Here is a 15,753-nt window from a genome sequence, read left to right on the forward strand (position 1 = left end):
ATCAGTTAAGCATGAATGGAGACTGGAGGCAAAAGAGATAGTCGAGCAAAAAGTTCAGGTTAACGCCCAACGCTTACGGCTTACGCAGAAATGAAAGCAGAAACAAATTTTACAGACAAAGTAAGATATTTAAAATGGCTGCTGAGAAATTCTACAGAGTTAGGGAAACCGTCAATCGACGCAAAAGTCTCACGTGAAATACTGACATTTTTGGAAAGTATATAAAGCAATAGAAAAGAATTTAACGTGGAAGCTAAATGGGTAGGGAGAGGAGAATAAGGAATGAGATTGAAGAACAGGTATGGGAAGATATTACAAAGGAGGAACTAATTCAGGTTCTATCTGAGACTCACAAATTCTGGCTTAATAGTCTCTTATAATCAAACTGCTAGTTAACGGAATATTTCTCTGATTTTATCAGGAATCCCATGTGAGTGCAAAGCTGTTAATAAAGAGTATGATACGTGAAAATTACTGATCAAAAAGACGAAATCATATCATAACATGGATTGACTATTTTAAGGCGTTTAATATTTTCCCCACATAGCTGGATCATAAAGACAGCTATGTGTCATGAAATATTCCAGGACGATTCCCTCTCCCCTCTTTTCTTGTCTCTCCCTTATTCCCTTGTCTCACGAGTTGAATAGAACAAATTACGGGAACAAAATGTTTGATAAGATCATCTCACACTGCATGGATGATCTGAAATTATATGCAAAAGATGACAAGGATCTGAAATGGTTACTGGTAACTGTGAAACAGTGCAATGATAACATCAATATGGAATTTGGCCTAGATAAGTGTGCAAAAATTATATTAAGACGCGGTAAACTGACAGCTAATACCTGCCCCCAACTTGATAATGACACAACTATAAAGGACCTGGATCAAGAAGACTTGGAGTAAAGACAAGAATAGAGTTCCAGCACTGGCCAATAAAAGAGAACTTCAGGAATTAATATTATTGATGCGACAGAAATATCCTGAATAATGAGCTGAACTCTAGCTATAAACTAGCTGGCAATACCATTTCTCCGCTATAGCCTTAATGTCAGTTGGGATTTGAATGAACTACGACGTATGGACGTAAATACCAGGAAACTGATGACATCAAGCAGCATGCATTACCCAAAATTAGGATCTATAGGCTGTATCTCTCAAGGAACACCAGCGTTGGAGTCCTCATTCAATTTGAAATGTCCTATAAAACGAATAAAACGAATAAAATGACAACAATGAAAGACATCGTTAAACGTAGAAGCGAACAGAACTTTTGAACTCAGATGTCATCATTCTCAATAAAGAGAAATGAATCCGTTACTTGTTCTCTGTCGTTTGTTCGTTTTATACAAGGTCTCCCGTTGCTTGTTATATCAAAGTCAACAAAGATAACAAAAAAAAGAGGAAGAACAGTGAAACATTGAGGGAACGTTGGTAATAATAATATAATATATAATATTCTTATTCTTATTATCATTATTATTATTATTATTATTATTTTATTATTATTATTATTATTATTATTATTATTGTTATTCATATTCTTCCTCTTCTTCTTCTTCTTCTTCTTCTTCTTCTTCTTCTTCTTCTTCTTCTTCTTCTTCTTCTTATTATTATTATTATTATTATTATCATTATTATTATTACTTATAATATGCATGTTTACTACAATCACTTGCCGAGACACACGAAACGTCCTAGAGCAAGAGAAGGATAAATGATGTTACAATATAACTGAAAGCTTGTTGAGGGGAAGTAGCGAGGTATCTTCATGTAATACAACGCAAAAAATTTAATGTATATAGTTTTTCTAAGGATGTGGTCAGTACGTGTCAGTATAATCTTTTGGATTTTCTCTGAGACATGGTTCACCTATAATCTTATGTAGACGTTCGTGACATCCCTTTATTATTATTATTATTGTCTTGTTCCTGTTGTTACTAAAGCAGCGAGTAGGCAGAATCTTTGGCACGGACGGGAATAATGCTTAGCGGCATTTCGTCCGTGTTTATGTTCTGAGTTCCATTTCCGCCAAAGTCGACCTAGCCTTTTATCCTTTGGGTGGGGGGTTAAATAAATGCAAGCTGCATGCTGGACTCAACGTAATCGACATTCCCCATTCTCTGAAATTGCTGATCTTGTGCCAAAATTTTGAACCATTAATATTATTAGTGTGATTTCACAAATTCATGCGGCAGTTGTTTTATTTCAAAGGTGGTTTTATTATTGTATTGAGCTTACTATATGCGCAATGTCTTTTAGTCTTCCATGCTGCGTCTCTGCCCTCTTGTTTTAGCTTCCTCCCTTTTTGATATATCTGTTTTCAATCTCTGCATATTCCCTGTCTCTACTTCCTAACCTTTAAATTTCGATAATTTAAACAATACATTCGGAGATATCGTGCTGTCGGTTAGAATTGATAAATCGATTATAAGACATATCGTTTCTTGACTGCCTTTTGACAGCAATATCCTCTGAGTTTGCCGTAATCTCTTTGTCTATAGATATTGGCATGTCTGAGAGTATACTCCTTAGTCATTCTCCGTCACACGTGTTCTTACGCACATTTCTTGCATCACTTTTTTCATTGGGGATTTCAAAATGTTTCTTTCAATTCCACTACACAGCGATATAAAGCTGTTAGTTTTTTATATATTTCTCTCTATTTTTTGGGCTCTCTCTTTCTGTAAATTTCTGTAAATTACTGTTTATATATATATATATATATATATATATATATATATATATATATATATATATATAATATATATATATATATATGGGGGTGCATGTGCATAAATATTTATATATAATATATACATATGCGTTCATTCACACATATACACACACACATATTTATATGTTTGTGTATATATATATATATATATATACACGCACAAGCATATATATAATGTGTGTCTATGTGTATATATATATATATTATATATATATATATATTATATATATATATATATAATATATATATATATATATGAATGCATGTATATATATGCACACACACACACGCATATATACATATATATTGTATTGAAACTAAAACAGGATCTCTGTAAACGATTTGATTGATTGTTTCTGCTCAACCTCCTTTCGCATGATCTGCTGTTAGTCTTTCTATCATGGTTCATCTTATGTTTTTACGTTTTTATTTCTATTTTTATTTATTTATTTATTTATTTATTTGATTATCCTACTGCAATAAATTTTTCCTTTGGTCTAAACTTTGATTCCCGCACTCTGAAGCTTCTGCTAAGTTTTTCTATTAATCACTTTTGTAATTTTCAGTCTTGTCAGGTATAGGCCATGTTAGTGATTTACTTCCTATCGCTTTAGCATGTCATTCTTAATCCCGTTTTCAGCTCTTTCGGCATTTTAAATGTTTTCGTTTTCTTGTTATCGTTGCGCATGCTTCTTCTCCATGCTAATTTGTGTCAGTTACTTCAGCCTTTGGTTTATATTTCTTGGCATCCTTGAAAAACAAAAATTAGTATATTTGTTTTACTCGTAAACTTTTTATGAAATTGCATGTTTCCCTTTGTGCTTTTACTTGGTATTTTTCTAGTTCCATAGTAAATATGTTAACAATGATATTCTAGTTTTAGAAATTACAGCTCCGTATTCTCTATTCATTTGCCAGAATTTGGGTTTGTGCATTCTAAATGTCGTTATCTTGTTTTCCCATCTACATGAGAATAGTGTATGTGTATGTGGGAATGTGTGTGTGTGTGTGCATGTGTGTGCAGGATAATATTAACAACAAGAACAACAACAACAACAGCTGTAATAATAATAGTAATAATAATGATAAAAGCAATAATAACATTAACAATTGTCCCCTTTATTTGCCTTCATATATCTGTCGTTGAATGCCTAAAATCATATCTAATTACCCATGAGTCTCAGTTCAACCTAACTATAATAAATCTCATATTCAATATATGAATCTAATTCCTGACTTGCTAATAAAATTATTTGTTAATTTTCTAAACTTAAAAGTTATCTTGGTGCATATGTTCTTATCGAATTTCTAAAAATTCATTATTATTTTTATCATTATTTCCTGTCGGGGAAGCTTTTCAGCTATACAGCATATTTTTATGCTCTTTCTTCTTGTGATTATATAGTTTCTTTCTTCTTCAACGACCAAGATGACGACAGCACTCCGACTAATACATAATACACAGTGTATTATAGGCACATCATAAACCTGATAAACTGCCAGGTACCCTATGAACGAACGAAAATAACCAAGATGCTAATTACTGAGAAGCTGCCAGTTGCAGCAGCAACGATCAGAAATGAACATTCTTTAGTGAGATTCTAGCGAAAACCAAGAGGCACTAGAGCGTGCAAATATTTTCATTACTTAGTTTACACAGCTGGAGTCGCGTTTGCTTTGGTTGGGACATGCGATCTTAATGTCGAACATTAAAAAAAGCAAATATATCGTAAGATTTACAGCGATCTCAGTTTTAGAAATTGTCGAGGAAGGCATGTGAACTACTGTAAAGAAGTTTTCCTCAAACAACTACGCGAAGCAAATGGCCTGATTGTGACTGCTTTGTAGAAGACTCTGTTATTAAACGCAAAGTAAAGTGTAAGGAACACAAATAAACGCACGAAAGCTGTAAAGTTTAGTCTGGGGTTGGGGGAGAAAAAGGCGGATAAAGGGCAAAGCTGGAAGCAATGACTAAAATTGCTTATCTGACAACATTATTCTGAAATATAGAAATTCCTCGCTTAGTGGAAATAATGCGTCCCTGAAGAGCTGGCCGTAACGCGAAATTTCGTACTGCGTTATTCATTTTCCCATTGATCTTCATATGAAGTAAGAATGGTTTCCTACGAGCATTTAACAAAAATAGAGAAGAGCAAGATAACAATGAATAACAGCTGCAAATAATTATTTCTAAATACACACGGTACAATATAATCACATAAAAGCAGAAAAACTTTTCAAGAAGACTAAGTTATGGAATTAGAATCGTACTATTGTAAGAGTAGATTCTTAACACGAAATATGTTGAGTATTGAGGTTCAGAGACAATATTAATAGTCATGAACATCAGCTTGGGAACTGAAAAGCATCCTAATCTTTTGCTTTTATGACGGATCATCTCATTTTACAGCTCTGTATAGGAACTGAAATCGTTGTGAAATCCTCTAGTAATTTTTATGTTCCGTTCATGAAATCCCGTTAGCTGAGGCACGTAACGCGAAGGAGGCATGTATGAGTGAGCATGTTTGTACCAATGATTTTCTGTTGATTCACGAGGAAGGAGAGCAGCGCTGATGAAGATTTTTCATATTTAATTGAGGAAGAAATAATCATTTTCTGCTCTGACATCACGTGTGATTTTGTGTGACGGCTTGTGTATGCATGCACACACACACACACACACACACATACACACACATATATATATATAGAGAGAGAGAGAGAAAGAGAGAGATAGAGAGAGGGAAAGAGAGAGAAAGAGAGAGATAGAGAGAGAGATATATACATATATATACATTCATTAATATCTATTTATATTTATATATATATGCAGGTATAAGTTACAGGTGTTTACAACCTCCAGGGGATGAATATATCTAAAGGCACTCCTGGTAATTACCTCAGTAGTTATAGTCCTCGGAAAAAGTTATATGGCAGCAGATAATTTGGCGGTTAAACCGTAGTTTATTTTAAATAGACGATAAGAAAATTGAGGGAAAATGACAATAAGAAATGTATGTTTTGCGCTAGGACGCCATTGCATAATTACTTAAAAAGGTGAGAGTCAGAGTGAGGTTTCTGTGTGCCATGGTGAGGAATACATATATTTCCCTCACTAGGGTAAACAGAAACGATCGTAAACTCACTCTCTCTCACCTTTCTTAACTAATTAAATAAGGGCTTCCTAGCACAAAATACACTTCTTATTTTTATTGTTCCTCCATTTACTTATCGTATATATATATATACATATATATACACATATATATATACACACACACACATATATATATATATATAAGTCTGGTGATCTACCGACTGCGCTATGCGGGAGAATTTACAAAAAAGATAAAAGACGAAGACAGGTGTGTAAACAAAACACAGATGTATTTGTTTTTAACTCTCCGGAAGTGAGAAAGTCTTTTACGTTTCGAGCGTAAGCTTTTCGACAGAAAGGATCACAGAAAAACAGGGAGAGAAAATTAAAAAGGTTTAGTGTCTAGCGATCTATTGACACATGAATATATGCATGTATGCAAACACACATATTCGTATATGTTCATATATATATATATGTGTGTGTGTGTGTGTGTGTATGCATGGGTATGTATACATACACACACACAACACATATATATATATATATATTATATATATATATAATATAGATGCACACATGTATATTTAAATGTTTATACTCGTACATACACTTATATACATCTCCATATGCATATATAGATATATGTATTTACTCCTGTATGTAATGACGTGTGTTTAGTTGTATCTTATTACACCGTGTTTTATTGTGTTGTCTTTGTTTATGTCAGTGTAAGAGCTAATCATTTCGAATTTATCTCTATTATTATATTTATACAGATAATAATTATCTTCGTAAAACTCATTATCGGTGGTAGACTTTGTGCAACTAATTGCATTAGTCTGTGATGTTTTGATAATACAACATATTATAACAATTAAGCCCATATAACAACAAACATTGTTTGATCACGCAACATTCTGATCTTTCGACTATGACTGTGATGCCGTAAATCATTCCCATATCGTAGTAGTTTCCAACTGTTCGTTCGACGTGTTATAAATTTCTCTCATATCATAGGGATCTCCATATTCCGAATTTATTGAAAATGCGGACAGATCCCAGATCTAGCGCTTTTCAACATGTACCTTGTCAATAAGAACCAACCGATGTGCAGACAACAACAGACGCAAAAACATGGCATTTAGGAAAACTCAATATACAAGATTTCGTCACTCTCATGATTTGGAAATATGAAATTCACAGCAGTATCCGTTAAATTTGCTTGAATATGCCCTCCCTGTTATCAAACTCGAAAGAACAGATTGGAAGGATAAATTACTGTAAAATGCGGAACAGTCTTTGGTGTTTTATTCACAAGGCAAAGACGGAAGTACTACAGTTGGATAGACTTTCCTTCGTATATTTTCGCTATAACACACCTGATATATGTTTAATGACCAGCAACAATGTTGCAGTGCATGCGAAAAATTGCGGCTTATTCTTCCTCAAATCACAAATTACATTTTATAAAAATGAACGGGAAAATATCATATTTACTGTAGTAGGGATAAACACCCCAAAAGTCTGAGGAAGTCAACGACAGAAGGATTTTAATCATGTAACTTCTCACTTGACAATTTGTGGAACAATAAATGCACCTCCAAGAGCACAGTAATAGTTATAATAATAAAATACAAAATAATTGTTAAGACTGCAATACCTTGCAGCAAACTTGATCTCATGGTGCAAAGGTTCCCATTTTACAATCAGATTTATATCTCTCGATGTTCCTATAAAAGATTTCCTTTATAGTACGTTATTGTTTCATTAAAATCAAAGATGCATCTCCTTCTATGTGAGCTCCATCGTTTGCCATTTTTCTCTGTTTCGGAAGTTATGTTTGACATTTATTACTCGTCCGATAACCTTTAGAAGTTTATATATTCCACTAATTTTTTTTTATGTAGTTATTAATAGAATTAATATGGCGTGTAAGAACATATTGATATCAATTATTTTTAAAATACTCAGAATAATTTGCTGGAGCAAATTAATAACATCAAATGAAAGAACTAACATGCAACTTACGATAAATAAGATAGATATTTGTATACTTCTAACTGCTTGCGCAAACAAAAAATAATAAGGTGATATATTAACGGAATTCACACATACACACACACACGCACACATACACACACACACAAATATATATATATATATATATATATATATATATATATATATATATATATATATATATATTATATATATATACATACAGAGAGAGAGAGAGAGAGAGAGGGGGGAGACAAATATGTAGAGATGGAGAATGGTTTAAAGATTTCACCTCTATATGTAAAATTTATATATATGTATCTATATATGTATGTATATATTAATGTTTTATATCCAGTTATAGTAAAATCAATTTTACATTAATCTAAAGAGTCACTTCATAGTTTATAGATTACAGAATTATTATTCTTCAAGAGGAATCATACTGATGATGACTTAGAAGTTCTTTCCTCACCATAGACTATATAAGACCAAAAGTAGGTTCAATGCCTTGCAGTCCGAAGACTAGCAACTGGAACTAATGTATAAAGCGGACGGCTTGATATTAGATGTAGATATTATTTACGTGTGGCTTTTTTCCCACTGAATCTATTTGCTTATTTCTGATGTATAATTATTTCATTTATCTTGAAACAACATCAGTATTTCTCAAAGAACGCTTTCCAAAAATCTTCCAAATATTATCAAGAAAATATTCCAGTACCTGGGGACAACTGAAATAGACTCCAGAATTAAAACTATTGAAAAGGTTGAACGACGCAACGAAAATTATAGAGATATAAAAGAGAAATAAGTGGAAATTTTACCGGTGAGTGTGTTAGATTATAAGGCATTGAAAGAGGATGAATCTCCCCATACACGACAGAATATGCTTCAACACACGAGCGTGTGTATGTACGTGTGTGTGTTTATATTTATTCCTTTGTATACCATATATATATATCTATATACATCTACTTAAGACACTGATAGAATAAGTGCTGGACTTACAAAGAATAAATCCTGTGGTCGATATATAGACAGCTATATATGTATGTATATATATATATATGTGTGTATATATGTGTATGTAGATGTATACAGATATATATGTGTGCGTATAAATATGAATACGCAGACAACGAGAAGAAAAGAATGGAAAACAAAACAAGTTACACAAAAACACCCGTCAGCAGTCGCCGGCTATCTATCTACTCCTTATTTCGAGCATTGAACGACAATATGAGTCTTCGAACACGGTTTCCCTCATAATCTCCAAAATAATAATTTGGATTTGCAGATCGTGAAAGGTGGGAACGAAAGCAGGACAATGGCGACATATAAGGAAACCGAACGAAAACAAACATGGAGGGTCGTGAAAATAGTGAACGGCGAGAGAAATATTCTCTTTGAAAAGTTTAAGGATAGAAGAGAGATATAGAAGACATCCAGTCCTCAGGACGTCGTGCAAGAAAAGAAAGATGCTCAAATGTAGAAAAGAAAGAGGGATGATGGTCGCGTGTGAGCAACGATATATATATATATATATATATATATATATATATATTATAACCTCACGCCGACCAATGCCTTGTGACAGGATTTCGTACACACCAGCTGAAAGAAGACTGTCGCGTATATATGTATGTGTCAGTAAGTGTGTGTGTCTGTGCTTGTACCCCAACATTGCTTGACAGCCAATGGTTAGGTTCCCATAACTTAGCCGTTCGGCTTAAGACACTGATAGAATAAGTGCTGGACTTACAAAGAATAAATCCTGTGGTCGATTTGTTCGACCAAGGGCGGTACTGCAGCATAGCTGCAGTCACTTGACTGAGACAATTAAAACAATAAAAAAGCTGCCATTTTAATCCCGAGCAAGGCCGAGTTTCTCTGCAAGTCATGAATATTTCTCATTTAAAAAGCGTGCATTTGAAATGTTATAGTTAAAATGCCGTTTCCGACACAAAAGAACGTAACAAATAAATTATTCTATCTTTGCTTTATATTTATGTACATTGTGAATTAAACTGAAAGTATTTGCTGATGTATATATATAAAACAATGTTTCGTTCGTTCGGATTTACTAGAGAATGTTGTTAGTGGCTGTAGCTTAAATGTATTAGGAAGAAATGGCTAAGTACAGGTTTAGCATACTACAAGGTATAAACCCAAAAACACACACACACACACATATATATATATACATATACAGCGTATGCATACACATTTAAACGCATGAATATATATCTCTATACCATTATATATTATGCATGAATGAATGTGAATATATATGTGCATATGAATATGTTCGTGTCAGAGGAATGTATGCATATATACATATAAGTTCAGCTTGTGATTTCAAATGATTGTTCTATTGCAAAATGGCTGCTCATTTAAATATTTACTTTAGAGATTTGCATTTATTTGTTTCTTTTTCGTTTTTATATTTTTATGTTTAGCCGTAGCTAATGTAAGTCCAAATTTACGCATTTTTCAGGTTTGTGTACCGCGTTATAACTGTAAAGAACTATATGCGTTCGCTTGTTATTTTCATCGGTGCGGATACACTTAATACGCTTCATTGAAAAGTCCTTTCACTGAAGACACTCCAGACTTGACCGTTGTTTTTTTTTATTATCTCATCTGACAATGAAGATTCTTTTTTAAAAATATATATGACCCAGCGGAAAACAATCTAGCAGAACATGCCACCGCTTAGAGATTCTGTCACTAAATTATATCTACAATTTTAGTGTAATAAAGAAATAAAAAAAAAATATAACGAAAGCATGATGAAATAAGACGATGTTTGTCTGACAATAATTAAAACGTATCATTACATAGAAGTAATTTTATTTTTTGTAGCATAATCGTTTTGATAAAGAAAACTAAATATTAGCTCTATTTAAATCATAAGAATCACTTACATTACAGAAGACGTTTGGAGCCATCTGGGGTGAGAAGTTTCCGAGAATGATACGAACATCTTTCTCCTGTGAAAGAAAAAGGAAAGGGTAGGTTATAGCTTCTCAAAGATGTCATATAAACAAATATAAAATACTATCATAAACGTGCATTTATTTATTTAATTATATATATACATATATGTATATATATATCTGATATCCTGGTCGGTCACGGTGATCACGGTGAAGTAGAAAAAATAGTCATAACACTTTGACTGCTATTTCTAAATTCGGTGTGTGGTGAGGCAAATCGTTGCTAAACCCTTAATTACTTAGTATTACTTAAACCTTCCTTGAATGGGGCTTTTACATGCCGAAACCTACTTGGTGAAATTAATGATTATTCCAAATTAATTAATTTCACCCTATATTATTATTGATAATTACATTATATATATGTATATATATATATATATATATATATATATTATATATATATATATATATATACATACACATTTTATATATATATATATATATATATACATTTTATGTATATATATATATATATATACATATATCTTACATATATGTATATACATACATTTTGTATGTATATATATATATATATATAATATATATATATACATACATACATTTTGTATATATATATATATACATATATATATGTATGTATGTATATATTTATCAATGTTTGTATGGCAGTGCGTGCTTATATACATACATGCATAAATTCATGTATACATATATATGTGTGTGTGTGCCTGTGTGTGTTCCGTCAATATACTAATACAGCATTTGTTTATACATATGTATACAAAAGCATACTCATATACATATATATACATCCATACATATGAAATGAAATGACATGTGGCTAGGATTCACAGCGATAACCTACACTCCACGCAAATCCAAGCGCTTGTGCATCACCTTAACATTTCCTCGAAGCCTCTTAATAGAAGGAACAGTTGTACGCTAATGAAGTTAATTATAATATCTACCCCATTGTCATTAAGTTAATTCCTTATGTACCGCAATAAACTAACGCTTACTGTGAAGCATGTCTAGATTTGTAAAAGGAGTCAACTAATATTGACATGCCTAAGCGAAATCTTAAAATACAGGCTTACTGTGAAAGCATTCATATATGTAAATATATATGTGTTACGAACTGGATTTGTGTTGCCCTTTGGGAAATCGCCTACAAAGCTTCTCAACCTCCTGTATACAGGAATGATTTATGCGATAAATCTCGATATTGATATTGTTAAGAATATCAATTCCACCCCAATCCCATGTAAAAGTTCCGACATCCACTTTTAAAATGTAGGTTACTAGAGATCTGATCTATCAAAATGAAGCTGTTTTCAATTAGTTAATCATCGATTTTTATCACATTGATTCATTATGATGCATGTGGGTTATGCAAATAATTTAGAAAATGAATTTAATGACACGAAGAATAAGATAAATGTGTTTATTGCATTGGGAAATATATTTAGATTCCTGGATCGTGTACGATATTTCAGGCTCATGAAAGTGATGATCAGTATGTAAAGTAAAAGGAAAACTTTAGGAAGTAGATACCAATGTTCACAATGTGATATGCCACTGTGTGGGGTACTCTGTTTTGAACTGTAACACACTAAAGTCAAGTTTTGAATTCTCGTGATTATAAATACCTGAAGTTGATCTGACTTGTGCTGTTCAGTGAGCTTAATCAGGAATAATATGGCATGAGCGTCCTGCAAAAAGGATATAGCCTTCATAAATAAACAGTACTTGCACTAAAGAGGTTGACGTAAATATACACCGAACGTTATCTCGCACTAGGTGCTTAACCTCAACAGGCGAGATTACCGTCGCTTCACACAGGTAACCGGATGTATCATCGCCGTAATCTGGTTAACGCAGTTGATGTAAATATACGCCGAAACATTGTCATGCGGTAATTGCGGATCGCAGCCGAGATTTCAATGCAAGCTACTTGTTTTATAAACAAAAGTGTTGTCATGAGGTTAATAGAAGGGAAAAATTCAGATATGCTATGCAGTACGAAACTAAGGAAGATTTCTTTAAATTTCATTCGAATTCCTATGTCTGTCTTTGATGGAATGAATGGGCTTCTGCCTGATATGTGAAACAGTACAGAGATGATTCCATTGCCCATGCCTCATCCTTTCTCCATAGACGCTCATATACATATACCCATATATGCATTTATATATCTATATTAAAGGTACGGCGATAAGAACGATTTTTGTTCCTGTTTACGCGAACGCCCTAATGGAATATTTCGAACAACTCTACTAAAAAGTAGTGGAAAACTATAGCACTAAATTTTAGAAAGTATATTGAAAAGGCATGGAAGAGACACGTTGACGATTATTTCGTAATCTGGACAGAATTTCTAAATACTCTGGAAGAATTCATATCTGCCTGAGTAACCTACACCCATCTGTCCAATTTACAAAGGAGATGGATAGTACCAAATTACCATTCCTAGATATAATAGTAATTAAGAAGGACACCACCATTACCACAGATATATACCTATTTCTTTATTACACACAAGGGGCCAAACAGAGAGGGGACAAACAAGGACAGACATAGGTATTAAGTCGATTACATCGACCCCAGTGCGTAACTGGTACTTAATCTATCGACCCCGAAAGGATGAAAGGCAAAGTCGACCTCGGCGGAATTTGAACTCACAACGTAACGCAGACGAAATACCGCTAAGCATTTCGCCCGGCGTGCTAACGTTTCTGCCAGCTCACAGATATACACCACAAGCACACGGACACACATCAATACCTGAATACTAAATGTGCACATGATGGGGATTGCAGGAAATATTAAGTCAACAGAAGCGTCAGTAACAATATTTAGTGGGTGTAAATTTATATTACCATAGCTACTCCTACCACCACGACCACCATCAACACATCAACAACAACAACGACAAAAATATTAAAAGAGATGATAATGGTGATGATGTAATTAAAATGCAAAAATCCATGGGAAATGTTGTTTACAAAATTTCCAAAAGTAGCACAACAATTACCGATTTGACAAAGGGCAAAATACAACTCACTTGACACGTTCTACACACTGTGACGCCTAGACCAAACAACAATCTACTTACATATTTTAGTAAAGCAATTCACTGATTGGTCAGAATACAGTTTGCAAAAGTTAATATTCTGGAGCCTATACAAATGTATTTAAGGCACACGGTTTAACCCTCTCACCACAGTTGTAAATTGTAAAAAATAAAAATACTGTCTCCACTAATGCATGAACCTGAAGATTGCATTGTTTAATGTAGGAACGTGCTAGTTATTTAATTTTAAATTATTATAAGATAGTAAATAAAACGTGAAAATTAGACAAAGCTGGAATTTCTTTGAGTAATATATTTTTCTATACACAATCATACACGCCCGTATATATATATATATATTATATATATATATATATATATATATGTATGTATGTAAGTATATATATATATATATATATATATATATGTATGTATGTAAGTATATATATGTATATATATATATACATATATATATATATATATATATACATATATATATATATATTATATATATATATATATATACTTATACATATACATATATACATACATGCACACACACACACACACATATATGCATAAACAACAAACTAAAACTCGTAGATACACAAATTACAAAATGTCTACTGCTCATAACACAATACATTGTTTGAAACCTGTACAAGAGACCAGCAAAATAGGCCAGACAACAAATATAGTACAACCCAATTTTCGGTTGCAATGTTTCAATGGAGATCGCTCGGGAAATGTTCGCCGCTTTAGACAAATATTTCCCAAAATCAAATTGATACCGTGCTATTTTAATACAGACACACCGTGAAGGTATCTTACGCTGATTCTATTAATTTAGAGCAGCTTATGGATCGCCTTAATTATGGTAAGGTGAAACAACTGCTCAATAACCCACCTACTGAAACTAGCAAATGTATACATCAATATACTAAGAAAGGAGATGTACACCGCAGCGATATACACCAGACACGGCTAAATAGTCATAGTCGTAATACTAGTTATATAGCAAAAAAGGTAACGACGTCAGAGAATGAAGTCAGAACTACCATACACACAACTAAATATAATAAATGCAGAGTAAAATCATGATGCCCATTGATGGACCTCTGTATGAGTACAAATCTTGTATATAAACGCACCCTTCACATAAGGGTTGGAGAGTATGTTTACATTGGGGAAACGACCGATACTTTCAATTTTAAATCTCTTGAGCCCTACGAAGTGTATTCTATACGGAGAATATGTTACTCATCTCTCTCTCTCCTTATATATATGTGTGGGTGTTTCTTTGTCTGGGTATGTGTGCGTGCGTGTGTGTGTATACATACAGGGTGTTATGGATGTGTTTATTGACTTCTCTCACTAAGTAACGCTACACGTGTAGTAGTCCAGTGGATTGAGATGGGGATAGGGGTTATGTGATCATGAAAATTTTCAGCCATCCATTCCTGTGTTACTACAACTATGTGTCATAGTGCAAAGTTTTACTGAAACATATATGGCATTCCATATCCAGGGCTTTTACAACACTTCGATTTAGGCGACAGATTTAACTCTAAGGCCTTATGGAAAGAAGTAAGATGACATCACATGTCCTTCCTTGCTAGCAACCCCTAAAACTATGACAGTTGCAGAAGGATTTGCACATAACCATCTATCATTTCTTCTGTTAAAAATTTGAACTTGGTCGAAGTTTTTCTCGTTTGAGGAAAACTAAATCAAATCTTCTGCTCTTTGTTTCAGATCCTTTTAGATCTGGTGTAATGATTTTCATTTGCTTTTTCTAACAAATTGACCTTCCCTCATCATTTAAGACTTATATCTGATGTCTTCGTGGACAACATTTCTGACTCTTCCTTCTGAC

The 15,753-nt window shown here is 33.1% G+C and overlaps 1 protein-coding gene across 5 annotated transcripts in view; it reads right to left on the bottom strand.

The window, feature by feature from the left end:
• The window catches only part of LOC115214515 (gamma-aminobutyric acid type B receptor subunit 2-like), a 1,118,481-nt gene that overhangs the window by 530,068 nt on the left and 572,660 nt on the right, over nucleotides 1-15,753 (bottom strand). For all 5 annotated transcript variants that reach the window (XR_005000211.1, XM_036505132.1, XM_036505133.1 and 2 more), the window contains one exon: nucleotides 10,769-10,834. Coding sequence is in view for 4 of the 5 variants with exons in the window: in XM_036505132.1 (XP_036361025.1) it covers nucleotides 10,769-10,834 (66 nt within the window). In the remaining variant the exon portion in view is untranslated. The remainder of the gene's footprint in view (nucleotides 1-10,768; nucleotides 10,835-15,753) is intronic.

This window comes from Octopus sinensis, linkage group LG7 (assembly GCF_006345805.1).
Source record: "Octopus sinensis linkage group LG7, ASM634580v1, whole genome shotgun sequence".
Lineage (NCBI taxonomy): Eukaryota > Metazoa > Mollusca > Cephalopoda > Octopoda > Octopodidae > Octopus > Octopus sinensis.